This window comes from Calypte anna, chromosome 5A (genome assembly GCF_003957555.1).
Source record: "Calypte anna isolate BGI_N300 chromosome 5A, bCalAnn1_v1.p, whole genome shotgun sequence".
NCBI classification, from domain to species: domain Eukaryota; kingdom Metazoa; phylum Chordata; class Aves; order Apodiformes; family Trochilidae; genus Calypte; species Calypte anna.
In genome coordinates this window covers 42683866-42700102 of record NC_044251.1, presented here as the reverse complement: position 1 = coordinate 42700102, position 16237 = coordinate 42683866, and the positions used below count along the sequence as shown (strand labels likewise).

General features: G+C 48.0%; 1 protein-coding gene across 1 annotated transcript in view; it reads right to left on the bottom strand.

Moving 5' to 3' along the window:
• Nucleotides 1-292: 292 nt before the first annotated feature.
• The window catches only part of MDGA2 (MAM domain containing glycosylphosphatidylinositol anchor 2), a gene marked incomplete at its 5' end in the record, with an annotated part of 215453 nt that continues 199508 nt past the window's right edge, over nt 293-16237 (bottom strand). The window contains 5 exons of the mRNA XM_030452508.1: nt 293-787; nt 1583-1688; nt 6419-6549; nt 13518-13676; nt 15195-15350. Coding sequence (XP_030308368.1) covers nt 699-787; nt 1583-1688; nt 6419-6549; nt 13518-13676; nt 15195-15350 — 641 coding nt within the window. The remainder of the gene's footprint in view (nt 788-1582; nt 1689-6418; nt 6550-13517; nt 13677-15194; nt 15351-16237) is intronic.

The following is a 16237-nucleotide window of genomic DNA, read 5'->3' as shown; positions in this document are numbered from 1 at the left end:
GACAGCAGACAGGGATCAAGCAGAGCTGTGAGAAAATGAAACAGAAATGTCTTCAAACAGCTCGGATTGCGGGGTTTTCTCTAGGGGAGGTGACAGCCAAAGTAGAAAGGGCCTACAATTATTTAACTCTACACTAAAAACCTTCTGGAAGGGAAAATGAATGCCAGCTCTTCACGTACCCTGTTTACAGTGAGGTGTTTTATCTCTTGCTCTCTGTTTTTTGTTTTTATTTTCTCTCTCTCCTTTTTTTTTTTTTTTTTCTTCCTTTTCCTATTTTTTTTTTTTTTTGGCAGGCCATTAGGTTCCCATGGTAACAAGCAAACTATTCATTTGAAACAAAACCAGCCATGACTTTGTGCTTTGACAAGGGTTTCTATAGCTCTTTTCCAAGAGTTCAACCAGATGATGCTGTATTCAGTATTGACCACAAAAGCACCTGAAGGTCTCTTCCTTTCTTAGGCCAGATCTCGTTCTCACACGTGGTTCTTAGTGAGTGACACTCCTGTGATGCCTTGGATGTCCCCAGTGCTTTTTAATTAATTTTTTTTTTTAATTATTATTTATTTACGTATTTATTTAACTTTCGAGTCAGTCAGTGGAGGAATCTTTGGTAGTTTGTTTTTAAATGTCCGTTTTACAAAGACTCTTTCTTCATGCCAGTGCCTGGTGAATCTTTTGTAGCCTCTGCCAGGATAAGGTCACCTCTGATGACTTAAGACAGACATGAGGATGGGAACTGGGAGAAGTCGTATATGTGCTAATGTCCCAACAGCACCTGATCGTAAATCTACAAAAAGGGGGGAAAAAGGCAGAATTAAAGACCTGCCCAGACACACTCAGCATCACACCAAGGCTTCAGCCACCATGCCCTGACCTGCACACCAGCAGGGACAGGACACTGGGGTTGGATCCACCTGGGCTCTCCTTGTTTCAAAGAATCACAGAATCCTGATGCTTGGGAAGGACCTTTGGGATCATCGAGTCCAACCCCCAGCCCTACACCCCCTCAACCACTAAATCACCTCCTGAAGCACCACATCTGCCTGGGTTTTTAATACCTCCAGAGATGGTGACTCCACCACTCACACCAAGGGCCACCCCGTCCCCTGGCAGAGCCTCTGGAGGGACAGTGCCCTCCAAGGTCTCCTCCTCCAAAGAGGGATGAGAACTGTGCCCACCACAAGGCAGGAGACATCAGGATAAAAAAAAAACCCTGGCCATGTAGTTAAGGTCAATATTGTTGCATACACATGGGAATGGAGTGATGAAACAAGGTCCACAGTGCATAACAGCACTGACAGCCAGGAAATTCAGATTATTTGGACCCCTTGGATGTATTTTTAATGTTCTTTATCAGCAGAGCCCCTCTGCAAAACACCCATCAGCCTACCCCTTGGATCCCTGCTGAACAGACATTATCCCATCTGGACAAAGGTGTTTGGAGTCCAGAGCTTGCTTCCAGGGAAAACTTCTCAATTGAAGCCTCTTGAGCTGGACTGAACAACATAATGTTCTGAGACCCGTTTTAGAAGGTGCTTCAAATTGATGATGAGGCAGAAGCAATTCCCTGTCCCCCACTTACTGTTGGCTGGTTGGTCTGATTTCATACACTCTCCTTCCACAATGGATACATCATCAATAGCAATATCACCTTCAATGCCAGGGCCTCGGATCCCTTCAAATATCAGCTGCAAAAAAAAAAAGAAAAAGAAAGAACAAGGAGATCAGAGAGAGGGTGGCAACTGGGCAATGTTCAGGTGCCTTTTGCACGGCATGGAGCAACATTGGTGAGCTGGGAATTCCTCACAAACACTTCCTACAGCTCAGGAAAATGCAGCTGAGTTTGCAGGGACTGGTAAGGTGAGCAGGAGGGATGGATGAGGAGATCTGGAGGCTTTTATCCTTCAGAATGAGGTGAAAAAGCTGTTCATCATCTGCCATGTCATCAGCCTGGTGTCCCCAGGTCAGCTCCACCCCTGTGCTGACTGGGACGTGTGTTTCCATGGATGTAGAATATTCCTGGAGCAAAGAGCAGGATTAAACGGAGGTTTTAAAGAGATCTGAGGTGTTTTCTCCAAAAAGTCCTGCCACCTGAGAGGAGCAGCTTGAAGCATGGCCTCTGCAAGGGGCTGGGGTCTGAGCACCCACTTCACCACAGCCCACATGAAAATACAGGAGCCAGAAAAAATCCCAGTAAAATCCCAGTAAAACCAGGTTTCTGGCTCTCAAAGATGGCACAACCAGTCCCACCTCAGCTCCCACGCTGGGCTCAGTCACTCCTGTTGTCAGGAGGACATCTTCTTCTCCAGGGAGAATGTTTCCTGACCTCTGGAAATGCTGGAGAAGCCTCTCAGGAGCTGAGTCCCTTCACCCATAAAGCAAAGCTAACTTCATCACAAAATCATTCACTTTTGATTTGGATCCCCTGAGGTCCCACTGGCATCTCCTGGGATCCCCTCAGTGGATTTTAACCTCCTAGCTGCCCTGCTGAAGCAGGACTTGGGGACAGTGACAGCCCTGCTCCCCTCCTGCCCTGGGTACAGGACCCCCACCTCATCCAGGAGCTTTGATTCCTTCCAGGAATGGCTGCACATTCACCAGGGGATGCTGTGATGTGTCACAGAGAGAGTCAGGGTAGAGATTTCATTCCTCTTTAAGGCTGTAACCTCTACTAAACGGATCCTTGGGATTTCAAGGTCCTCTCAATCCCTTCCTGTCCAATATTCCAACTGGAAACCCCAGTTTCCCAACTGGGAAGCCAAATGGTGCCTGGCTGGAGTGGGGTGGCTTGCTGCAAGGTCAGCAGTGTTATTTGTCAGAGTGTTTGTCATTAGCTTGGGATTACTCTTGTCCTAAAGAAACAAAACTTCCCCTCTCCCTCCCTAAAGCCAGCGTGGGGCTGTCCTGTCCTGCCTTGCTGCACCAGGGTGGAAATTTGGAAATTTATTCCCTAGAAGACTTCAAAGCCTTTTTGAAGAGAGGAAGGAATTATGTAAGGAATACATTTCCCAGGCAGCACCATCTGCACAGAGCTCTCTCCCTTCCCTCCTCAGGCCTTTGAAATATTTTTGGTTGACTTGGATGACAAGTTTTTTTTTTAAACTTTAATCTGCAACAATATATGCATGAAATTCAATGAGTTTTCTAAGGGCGTGTGGTGGCACTAATGGAGACATTAACTCTTGGGGGTAGAGTCAATTTGAACAAAAAAATTTTTAATTCCATCCGGAGCAAAATACTTCAATTACTCCTCATAATGATCTGACTGCATTAGGGAGATGTCTGGGGCACTCGGATGGGCTCTCACTGTTGTCACCAATTCCAGCAGGACACAGATCTGAGCCTCTGCCTTTGGCAGCTGCTGACATTTATTTTCTTCATTAACACAGTTCAACCAGAGCTGCTCCTTTGAAACTAACACCTTCCATTAGAAACACTGAGCAAATACTCCAGGCAGTGGAAGATGATCCTGGAAATCACAGAGGCCCCATAAGAACTCCAGATGGATGAGTAGCACCCAAGGACCATATCAGAAGGTGCGTGATGCCACCAGACACAGCATGGCACAGCCAACCCTCCACTCAGCCTGTGGACACAGCTCATCCCTCCATCTCACCTCCAGTCACATCTCATCCCTTTGCCAAGCTGAGCATCCCCAGAAAGTGCCTGAGCCTGCAGGGAGAAGCTGGCAATGGAAGGCAGGGATTTACAGCCTGCCTGGGGTGTCCTAAGCCAGCTGGCAAAGTCTGTGCTGGGAGCACCAAACAAAGATGAGGGTGCTGAGCCCCTGTGCCAGGTTTCCCAGAGAAGCTGTGGCTGCCCCATCCCTGGCAGTGTCTCAGCCCAGGTTGGATGGGGCTTGGAGCAACCTGGGCTGGTGGGAGGTGTCCCTGACCATGGCAGGGGGTGGCAATGGAGGAGCTTTAAGGTCCCTTCCAACCCAAACCAGTCTGGGATTTGATGATTCTGTGATTTTTTCAGCAGGATTTCAGACAGATTCAACCTTCCTGGAGGAGCCTCATGAATGTCCCCAGACAGACAGTCTGATGACAAGGGTATAAAAGCCCCTCACAATTGTCAGCAAGGGGCTGACAAACCTCAGGGCTCTATCAGGGTCATTTCCTTCAGGGAAGATCAGTCCCTCTTGCGTCAAAAATGTCTTTGACTCATGAATGTGTCAAGGCAAGTGTAGCTGAAGGTGGTGACAGTGCTCCTGCTCAAGCCTGAACTAAACCTGACACCTTCCTAGATGCCAGCATGCAATGTACCACTGCCACATGCTCTCTTTTTTAAAAAAGAAAAACTTTCTAAGTGAGTATCTTACTGAGCTTGCCTCTATGCAGCACTTTTTCTGAGTCAAAGCACGGTAGTTCTCACAGTTCTTCATGGCAGAAGCTTTGTTATACATCACAGGGACTGGGAAGGTATAAAACAAATCTGGGCTGTGCTTTTACCCATATAAATTAAGCTATAAAATGTTTTAATTTCTGTGTCAGTGTACTGTTTTACTGCAAAGTTTCACTTCAATTCACTCCCCTTAAATTTAACTGGGAGGTTTATATTCTTTCCTACTTAGACTCCTAAATGGAAAATAAAGTTTGCTTGATGTAAGTGCTGCTAAAAAAGTAATTTAAGGTTCCCACCAGTCTGACATTTATTTGTTGTGTTTGTGCAGAGCTTCCTGGCCTCACATTCATTTTATGCTGAAGCCTTTAGACACAACTACGTAAAAGGTGAAAAATAACCAAGCAGACTTTGTGTACCAGCCCATGGCACCAGTGAACTTGGTTTTAAAGCTCTCCAAGCTGCTGAGATGACCCCAGGGTCAGGAAGTCATCATCCTCCCACTCCTGCTCCAGCCTGTCCCAGGTCTCAGGAATCCCTCTCAGACACAACCTCAGCCACTTTGGTTTCAGCTTTCCCACCATCTCTTCTCTCCCACTAGCCATCTATTTATTATGTTCAGATACTAAATCCCTTTCCTCTCCTTCCCTGTTTAGACTCCTTGGGTTTATCTGCACCCCCTCTGATCAGTTCCCTTCTGCTTGGCCCCATGCTCTGAGAGCACTCAGCTCTCCCTCCCCAGTCCTGCCACTTTGTTCCACTCAAACATCATACACTGCTATCCTTCATTCATCCCTTTCCTTCAGTTTTCCTGTAATATTCCCTTGGGAACCACAGAATCACCATGGCTGGAAAGGACCTTGATGATCGAGTCCAACCATCAGCCCTCAGCCACTGGCACCAGCACCACATCCACCTGGTGTTTTGAACAATCTCAGGGGCAGTGACTCCCCCACCTCCCTGGACAACCTGTTCCAGTGCTGCACCATCCCTGCAGGGAAGAAATTTTTCCTGATACCCACTCTGAACCTCCCCTGCTGCAACTGGACCGAGCCCATCGAGCAGGGACCAAACCCAAAGCCTTTTTGTCTTCAACCAAAGAGCTGCTGCTCTGCCATTAAAGATTTAAAGCAACTCTCTGCCCATAAAGCAGCTTCCAGAACCCAAAGCTGTCAAACCCTGTTTCAGAAGGGAAGGGTGAGCGTACACAGGAGTCCTGCTTTGGGCCAGGATAAAGGGGATTTTCTGTCTTGTACTTCTGCTTTCAGCTCAGTCTCTTGTAAGCAGCTGCACTGCTGAAATGAACAGCAAGTTTCTCAGGCAGTGGCTGCTGCTGGGACTGATCCCACTCAATATTTACAGGTACAGCCAGAGCCTGGGGTGCAGAACCAAGGGCACTGCTCAGCTCTGAGGAACATTTTGCCCTCTGGAAGGAGAAAAGGAGTCAAGAGCTCACACCTGGAACCTCCTTTGGGGAGGAACAGACAAGAGAAATGACCAAAACTGACCAAACAGAGGATTCCATCCCATACACCTCATCCTCAGCAGAAACTGGAGGGATCACCAGGGTCAAACCCCTTCCTGCTTCCCCTTCTTCCCCTCTCCCTCTTTGCTTCAGCATCCTGGGAGGATTCCATCCCTTCCTCTGCCTGTGCTCCTGATCCATCCCAGCCTGAATCTGTGTGTTCCTGCCTCCAGCTCCCAACTGCTCCTGACCCCAGGATTCCAGCCTGGACTTTCCCAGGGCTGCCCTGCAGCCTCACTGGGGATGTGAGAGTTATTGGGGGAGAGAGGGAGGAACCTGGGATCAATTTTCCTGTCTATTTGTATAGATTGAGTCATTTTTCCTGTTTCTCATTCCTGTTCCATTCAAGCTGTGTAGTTTAGTTCCCAACCCATCAGTCTCTCTCCCTTTTTCTCTCTCCTTCTTTTATCAGGGAGGGGATGGGGATGAACAGGGAGCATCTGGCATTGAGTTTCATTGCTGGGCAGTGTTAAACCCTGACAGACAACAGCTCTTCCCCTCCAAAACCTGAATATTCCGGGTCCTGGTGAGCAGTGCAGAAGCTCTTACCTGAAATGAAGTTGGGGGGTTGATATTAACCCGGGCTTGGTTCCAGTGCTGTCCCTTATTCCCACTCGAGGACCACAGGGGGTTCTCCATCGCCGTCTGACCCTTCAGCCGCAGGTAAACGTTGAGGCTTCCTGCAAGAGAGGTGGAGAAGTGCCCTGGGTCAGCCTGCTGATGGATGGGCCAGGGCTTTACTGCAAAAAAGGGCTTCAGAACCTCCCTACCCAAGGGCCAACAAGCAACTTGGTTGCTTTATGGTTAGCTCTGGCTGATGAGGACTGTTCAACTTCTTTACTCTGGACATCATGTAACCCATGGAGTGCCAGGAGAGCCTGGCTGGTCTCAGAGAGAGATGTGATGCCCTTAACCCTGCTTAGGAGAATTCTTGAAGGCCAACATAATCCTCTAAGGTAAAACAACCTCAGCAAAGTCCCTCACTGTGCAGAAAAGCCCCACAAGGTCATTCCCCACTGCTGACCATGAAGTGATGGGTGCAGCACAGACATTATTTGCAACAGGCAGCAGGATGTTGCAGGAGGAGCCTTTCTTGCTCCTGAGGCTCAACGAGCTGCTGACCTCTCCATTGCCTTGCACCAGAGTGAGCTGAGCTCTGTGGGTGTGTGTCCCACCTTTATTGGCCCCCTGGTAATAGGGGGTCTGCCCTAACCAGGCACAGGTGGACTCACACCCACTCTTTGGCAACTCGAGGCACCTGGTTTATCTTGTTTCTCTACAGCAGGAGGTCTGCATTCAGCAGCCTTTCTGGTTAACCTCACTCAGAGCATGAGCAGAAACAAACGTGTCCTGATTGCACCAAGAGGCAGCAAATGCTCATTTATCACTCCCAGAGTTTGGAGATGTTCTCCCTCCTTGCCCAGCACTGTTACCAGAGATGTGTGGGGCAGTGCTGTCTCTTTGTACCATATATAACATTGCATTTGCCTTGATTTGAGGAAGTTCAGCCAGTTGAGTTCACACCAGACTACTGGTTGGGGTTTTTTGTTTTTTAGGGCATTAGGCACAGCAGCTGGCAAGCTCACCCAAATTATATTTGTAAAAAAATGAAACCTCTCGGATCCAAGGCAGCTGCCCAGTGACTCAGCTCCTGCTAATAAAAAGTTCTTATTTCTTTAGGAACAGCAAAAACTCACTGCCTTGAAAAACATAAGGCTAAAGGCCTAATGGGCAGCAGCTATTCCCATCACGTCTGTTTCACCAGGGTGCCCAGAATGAGGCCATCCATCTTCTGTGAAGGAGGAGGGCAAAGCAATCCTGGCTGGAGCAACTGGGGGGCAGGGTGGCTCCCACCTGCTCCCCACCCCAGCCTTTTCTTTTTCCAAGTGCAGAGGCAGCACAGAGGAAGCAGAGCTTCCAAGGAGGATGCTCTGTCCCCACACCCACTGCTGGGCACACCACAAAGCCCTGAAAGGGCTCACAAGAAGGTGATCAGAGAGGTCCCTGAGACAGCCCAGCCCTGTAACCCATCTCAGGGCTGCTTCCAGCAAGCAGCTGCTCAGCCACAGCCCTCTCACAGACAGCAACATCAGCTCTTGGACAAGGGGGAGGTTATTCAGGAATATCTCCCTTCCCTCCCAGCTGCTTCTCTCCATGACTCTTCCCAACAGGTATGAAGGGTCTGTGGTCTGAAATGAAGGCAGGGTCTTAGCCAAGGATAATTACACCTATAAAAGAGTTATATAGATTCCTATTTTCCAAACAAGACAAAAAGCAATGCCTGTATCAGAATGAATCATAGAATCCCAGACTGGGTTGGGTAGGAAAAGACCTTAAATCTCCTCCATTGCCACCCCCTGCCATGGTCAGGGACACCTCCCACCAGCCCAGGTTGCTCCAAGCCCCATCCAACCTGGGCTGAGACACTGCCAGGGATGGGGCAGCCACAGCTTCTCTGGGAAACCTGGGCAACCAGAGGCTCACCATCCTCGTACTTAAGAATTTCCCCCTGATTTCTAACCTAAGTCTCCCTTCTTCAAGCTTCTTGTAGCCCCTTCAGATACTGGAAAGCTGCTCTTAGGTCACCTTGGAGCCTCCTTTTCTCCAGGCTGAACAGCCCTAAACCCTCAGCCTGGCTTCCCAGGGAGCTGCTCCAGCACTCTGATCGTATCAAGCAAAGCATGAATTCCTGGCTCTTTTTTCCAGCCACTGGTGCAGGCTGATGCAGCCCATGCCGCAGGGCTGTTGGTAATAACTGAATAATTTAGGTCTCAAAAGCATGTAATTCCATCACTCCTGAGGTTACAGATACTCAAGTCTGTTCACAGCACACTCAGGCTCTCTGCCTCATGTAAATTCCTCAAATTAACAGCAGAATGACAGCAGTTTCACTGGCTGTACAAAACAAGCACTGCTGTACAGAGGGGCTCAGTGGTTGTCCAGCAGGTTGGTTACTGTGGATGTTCCTGCCTCTCCCTCACTGCTGGAGCTGCTCTCACCTGCTCTCAAATGATAAGAAAAAATACTGCTCTTGGAGCATCCCTGAGAAATGCCCCTTTTTTGGGGGGGGGAGGGGGTGGAGATGGAAAAATTGAACAGAGAGATTGTTTTAAAAGCTGCTGACAGCTCTAATGGAACTCCAACCTCTTTCTGTCTCGACACAGACACAACAAGTGGAGCAACTCTTCATTTTGCTGTTCCCCAACAATACCTTATTGTTTGCTGCAAGTCAAGCAATGGGAACTTGTATTTCTCCTACTCTTCAGGAATAATCTGTCTTCTCCTTTTGAAGAGCAGCAGAGATGCTGGCCCTGGCAGGCAGTACTCTCTGAGTTAGCTCTGGGTGATCTGACAGCAATTACAACCTCACTTGTAAGGAAGAACCATTCATTTCAGGTAAAACACAAAACAAAAAAACCCAACCCAAACAGAACAAACCTCTACCTGTCTGAACGTAACCACCAAGGCTCCCTGGTTATCTCATCAGAGCCTGGCTGCAGCTCAAGTGCTCATCTCAGATCACTGCTCTGCTGCCTGCAGAGCCTCCCAGGTACCTCTCCTGATCACTGCAAAATGTTCAGCATCTTCTCCAGAGACCCCAAAGACCTGAACAGCACGCACAGGAGCTGAGCTGGATAAACTGGTCAGCTGTTTGTTTTCAGCAGAGCACAACAGCCAGATTCTCACACTGATGTCCCTGGGGTCACTCATTTTTAGGAATGTTGCCTGAAATATCTTTCCCCTAAGCCTCCAAGAGCAGTCCACACCAGCAACAGAACATTGGTCCAGATACGTTTCCCATTTTAATAAGGATTGTTCCAAATCTTGTCAGAAATTTAGAAAGATTTTTATAAGCACAGGAACTGATTTGGAAACAAAGTAGAGAATCATAGGATGGTTTGGGTTGGGAAGGACCTTAAAGCTCCTCTATTGCTACCCCCCTGCCATGGTCAGGGACACCTCCCACCAGCCCAGGTTGCTCCAAGCCCCATCCAACCTGGGCTGAGACACTGCCAGGGATGGGGCAGCCACAGCTTCTCTGGGAAACCTGGCACAGGGGCTCAGCACCCTCACAACAAACTATTTCTTCCTCACATCTCATCTCTCTTCCATCTGGAAACCCTTCCCCCTCATCCCATCCCTCCCTGCCCTTGTCCCCAGTCCCTCCCCAGCTTTCCTGGAGCCCCTTCAGGCACTGGAAGGTGCTCTAAGGTCTCCCCATTGCAGCCTTCTCTTCTCCAGCCTGAACAACCCCAACTCTCTCCCTGGCTCCAGAGCTACTCCAGCCACGAGTACTTTGCCCCTGAAATATGGGAAAAAACAACCCTAAACCAGGCTGGAAGTTGTATGGATATTGATAACTAGGAAGAATAAAGCAGCCCAGCAGAAATGCTGACTTGCAGCCCCAAGGTCTGCTGAACACTGCTGCAGCACTTGGGATGAAAAATCGAAGTTTAATGGCCAGGTCTCCTCTCCAAACACGGTGTTCAAAAGGAACAGGCTGGCATTTATTTAAGGCAAATTCCCCTGCAAGACACTTTACATTTGCAGTGAAGTCAGGTCAAGAATCAGCAGCTCAAGGTTATTCAGAAGAGAGAGTTTTCAGCCCAGGGATCACTTGGGAGGTCTCCAGCCAACAGCTCCCATCCTGCTCTGGTGAAGGAAGCCCTGAGCTGGCAGTGCACATCACAGCACCCATGCCCAGCCAGGGACCAGCAGCACCTTCCATAAATTGTCTGCAAATTCCAGCACAGGGGTGAAGGGTCAAAGCTTCTAACAGCTTGTGACAACAGAGTCACTCTGGTTTAGCAATGAGATTTGGAATTATCCACAGGAGATTAATCCTTAATAAAATGTAATTCTTCTGAAGGAAAACCTGTCGCCAATTAAATATTTCCCACAGAACTGCTGAGGTTGGAGGCACCCCTGGAGATTGGACTGCCCAAATATCCTGCCCAAAGCATGGCTGGTTGGAGCAGGTTCCCCAAGGTCCATGTGCAACCAGATGTTGGCTGGCTCTAAAAACACAACCTCTGGGCACCCTCTGCCAGTGTTTGGGCACATTTAGAGTAAAAAAAACCCAATCAATAATCCCCTCCTTGACCTGCTGGCCATGGTCTGCCCATGATAGCCCAGCCAGGAGGGCAGTGGCCATCCTGACCACAAGGATCCAGCATCCACCATGTTGTCTCATGAGTAGGTTTGGTTTGTCCGGGCAAATCCCTTTCCTAACTCCAACTAAATTCCAAGACCACAAACCTTTAAATATTGATCCAAGAAGTTAGCTCATCAATACCACTCACACAGCAGTCATGAGCTGTAAATCACAGAAGTCACAGCAAATCCTCACTCCTTGGGCTTTCCTTTTCAGTGGCCTCACGTGAGCAATGTCAGTGAGAGAGAGTTCACATCTGGGGAACCAAATGGTCTGAATCTGCTGATTCCAGCATTTATTCCTTCTATGCATTTGCATTCTCATGTGTTTCATAATATTTTGTCATCGTGAGGAATTAAAATGCTGGATTTAGCAGTAGATGTGCACGAGGGTGCACTCAAACACATCTGATGGTATTAGTTCACTATTTTGCTGTCAGCCTGCTCTTTCAAGGCAGAACAATAAGCAATTCTGTACCAAGCTCTTCAGAAGCAGATCCCTTGGAACAGCAGCTAAAAGGATGCTACCTCTGCTTTGGATCACTATAGGAGAAAAGTGACACTGAGCCATTTTGGTGTCCACACTGCCAGGAACAAATGCTCTGGGACTATGAGCCTTGCCCATCACTGTCACCACCTTCACCCCTGGGTCAGCTCCTTCATCAGCCAGCATCATACATGGTGATTCATGAATTTAAACCCAAACAAGACAGAGCAATCTCAGCCAAAAAGCTAAAGACACCAAACGTGCTGTAAATGTAGCCCAGAAAAAAAACCAGAATTGTCCCAGTGAGAGGTCACTTCTTTGTGGACAGACTTCAGCCTCTGTGTCTGCTTATTTTATATCCTTTATCCCAGACTTAAAGTATTCCAGACAAACTCTTTGACCCTTCATGTTTGTAACTTTGCTCTCTGCTATCTAATACCAGCAATACTCTTGCTACATGACCACACAGGGGAATTGATATTTTTTTCTCTAAGCATGGCACGGCTCAGTGGCTTCCTTCCAATAAACAGCCAAGCTCCTGAACCAGGAGGATTTAAACCTGAGGCTGTGTTCCCATGCTCAGCAGTGCAGTGACAACAAGCCAAAAACTAAGTGAACTTGTCTGCTCTGTTTAAAGCCTGAGCTCTGCCTGGAGGGATGAGCAGGTTTCCCAAAGCAGCCACCAGAATGCACTCTGAAGGTGTTCTTGCCTTTGAAAGAGAGATAAAAATACATCAAGTCAGGTCAGCTTGGCACTGGAAAGCTTCTTGTCACATTGGTGAGCACCAAGCACCCCATGAGGATTTCAAGGATTTAGGAAAATCAGGAGTTGTTTATATTTCTGTATTTTCCCACCTTTTTTTTTTAGTTTTTTGTTTTTAAACTATGCACAGAAATCAAATGCTTGTGTGGAAAGAGCTATGGTGGAAAACGGAGTTGCAGCTAAACCTTGAAAATCCACATTCCCACAGCTTGTGAGCAACTTGTTCCTGACTTTTCCCAGGGACCTGTGTGCTGTGCCATGGAGCTGCTTGATCCTCAGCCTGGCCAGGAGGGACTCAAAACACTGGGGCAGGATCAAGCTAAATCCTCAAAAATATCAGCTCCATGCTTTCTGTGCTCTAAGGTTTCCATGCTCAAGACTTCAGGAATGCACAAAATTTTTTTCCTGTAAGGGTGACAGAGCCCTGGAACAGGCTGCCCAGGGGGGTCGTGGAGTCTCCTTCACTGGAGACATTCAAAACCCGCTTGGACACGTTCCTGCATGATGTACTCCAGGTGGCCCTGCTCTGGCAGGGGGGGTTGGACTAGATGATCTTTCGAGGTCCCTTCCAACCCCAAGGATTCTATGATTCTATGATTCTATGAAAATACTCCCCAGGCTTAAGAGGGGCAATTGCTGGCAGGGCTGAGCAGTGGGAGACACAATTATGGTGCTCCCAGGCACCTCTCCTTGCTTTGTCTGCAGCTGGCCTTACAGGTGTTGGCAGTCCTGTGCTTCAACCACGTGGATATTTCTCCCACTATTTGGGAGAAAATCACTAAATTGTCACAGTTAAGAAAGACCTCTAAGATCACTGTGTCCAACTGTCAACATCCCCCCAAAGAAAATACATCTCAATATCTGTACCAGCCACCAGAGCACGTCCTGAAGTGCCTCATCTCTGGGGTTTTTGAATCCCCCCAGGGCTGGTGACTCCATCACCTCCTGGACAGCCCTTTCCAATGTCTGACTGCTCTCTCAGTACAGAAATTCTTCCTCAGATCTAACCTAAACCTCCCCTGGGGCAGCTCCAGCCCATTTCCTCTGGTCCTGTCATTGCTCCCAGGAGAGCAGAGCCCAGCACCCACCTCCCTGTACCCTCCTCTCAGGGAGCTGCAGAGGGCAATGAGCTCTCCTCTCATCCTCCTCTTCTCCAGACTGAACATTCCCAGGTCCCACACCCTCTCCTCACAGGAATTGTTCCCCAGGTTGGTTAAAAGCCCAAGTCATTGGCTTCCTCTCACCTATGTGCTGTCCATACATGTGATAGTAGAAGCTGAAGCAATAGGCTGTGTTGGTGGCTCCATAGGGGTTTTTTGGAGCGACGCTGAACACAGGACTGACCAGTCTGGCTTTCTCTCCTTCCAGCCTGGGCCGGGAGGTCTCGATGTACATGTAGAAACCTAGGAGGAGACCACCAGGAAATAGTTAACTTGCAAGTCTTTAAAACCCAACACATGTACCTGCAGGGAGAGACCAGGCTACAGAACACCTCGATTCTTTTTCCACACCCATCTGACTGCACCATGGACTTCATATCGTATCGTATCATATCGTATCGTATCATACCATATCGTATCGTATCATACCATATCATATCATATCATACCATATCATATCATATCATATCATACCATATCATACCTTATCATATCAAATCAGAATTGTTTGGGTTGGGAGGGGCCTTAAAGCTCCTCCATCCCCACCCCCTGCCATGGTCAGGGACACCTCCCACCAGCCCAGGTTGCTCCAAGCCCCATCCAACCTGGGCTGAGACACTGCCAGGGATGGGGCAGCCACAGCTTCTCTGGGAAACCTGGCACAGGTGCTCAGCACCCTCACAACAAACTATTTCTTCCTAATGTCCAACCTCAATCTCTCCTCTTCAAGTCTGAACCCATTTCCCCTCTCCTCTCACTACACACCAGTGTAAGAAGCCCTGCATTAATCCCATGTGTTTTTCACAGCTGTTTCAGACATGTTCTCTACCCAGAGTTAGAGCAGAGCTAGCAGGTCAGCACTCAAAACCATCATCAATTGATGTAACATTGGATATGCAGAAGAAAAGGAAAAAAATCTTTCTGGGAGGGTTCAGGCTTCAGTCTCAAGGTTGCAGTTTGCTCCCTATAGACAGTGAGCAAGGAGGACTTTTCACATAAAGGGAAAAATATTTGGATGGAAACCTCTCAAGGAACATTTGCAAGCACCCATGTCAATCACAGGGTAGAAAGCCCACTTTCACAATATTAATTTATTCTGATCAATATATTTATTTTATTAATTATTTCCTAATGATTTAAATGAGCTTATTCCCATCCCAGACTGTGTCACCAACAGAGAAAACTTAATCCAAGCAAGCAAATCCAATGCAGTATGACTTTCCCCTCCCCCTTTGGTATTGGAAGCAGGGAGCACACAATAAAATACCCTGAGTTACTGCAGTACTTGAGAAATTCAGCACAAGATGCCTGACTTTTCAAATACAAATACCCACTGCAGGCAAGGTGCCACACTTCTGTTCACTGGGGCAGCAGACTGAAAATTACACATTCTAGCAACACCCAGAGTGAAAACGGGGCCAAAAATAATAATAATAATAAAAAAACCCCATGAAACCTCTTTGTGATGGTCTGAGATAGAGTCTGAGTTAGAATTTAAATGAAGAACATTTCAAGATGTGCTGGAATATTTCCCCACTGTCAGGTGAAAGCCATCACTTTGAGCAGAAGCAGCACAAGGTGTTCCATGGCACTTGCAGGGGGCTGTGCCTGGGGACCAGCCATGCACAGTTTGTTTAGGAGCCCTTGCAATTTGCTGCTTCTGGGGCTGATGAGGACAACTGACATAGCTGGCTGTCCTGGAGATGTCCCCCACCCCCTGGAGCAGCAGAGATCCTTATGCCAGGATTGCATCCCTCTTACCTTCCTTGGAGCCCGTCCGGTCGGCGTTTGGCCCCGTGTTGGGGGTGTATTTTGTGTCCCTGGTGGCAGTGCTTTGTTTTGTCCAGTCAAAATTGTCCGTGTCATCTTGAGTGAAAAGGCAAATGTTACCATCCTCAAACCCACAGTGGAACTCTCCTGCCAAGGCACCAAAGGAGCAGAAATTTAGTGGATGAAGCTATCCCTCCTCTCTGTTCTTTGCCAAGGACTTGGCCATGGGCAACAAGCACACCCTGGGATGATGCTGACTGACAGCACTGCAAACCAGAGGTATCTGAATTAATCCTACAGTGTTCCTGTAGAGCTCCAACTCACTTTCCAGGTACTGCCCTTAGAGCCCCTGTCTCTCCTTACCCTGCTAGCATGCCTAAAAAGCTGACAAGAACAGACACCTGTCCATAAAACATGAACTATGGGGAAAAAAGAAAAAAAGTGAGAAGTGGGTTATTTTGGTTTTGGGGTAAGAATATCAGGGGAAAGAGGACAGCAGCTTTCCAAAACCTTAGCTTCAAGTGACACCTGAACTATGCTTGGCTTTCAGTAGGGCTGGGAGAGCAGATAATAGCTAAAATGAAAGCAAAGCAGCTTTAGACATGAAAAAAATCTCTAAAAGTCAGGAGAGGGAATCACATGAAGGGATTGCTGAGGAAGAGCATTGAGTCCCAGTCACTGGGCTACAATAACTCATCAGACAAACACCTGGGCTTAGGTGTCCCCAGACCTATATGGGCACAACAGGTGACTGCATCACAAAGATTTCTGCCACCTACTTGAGGTCAAGTGGTTAAAGCTTGGGTCTGAAGACTAAAAATGCCAAGAAGCCCACAGATGATTACTGGGATTCTCCCCTTTATGAAAGAATGGTCCAACAGACACACCAGTCCAGTGATCCTTCCTGCTGGGTTATAATGGGATGAGGAAGCCCTGCTGTCAGACACTTAGGAGCCCAAATAAAGCAGAGCCTCAAGGCTCAGTTTCCATCTCAGAACAGAAGTCCCCACCTTGTAAAAAAGTGCCAAAGTTTA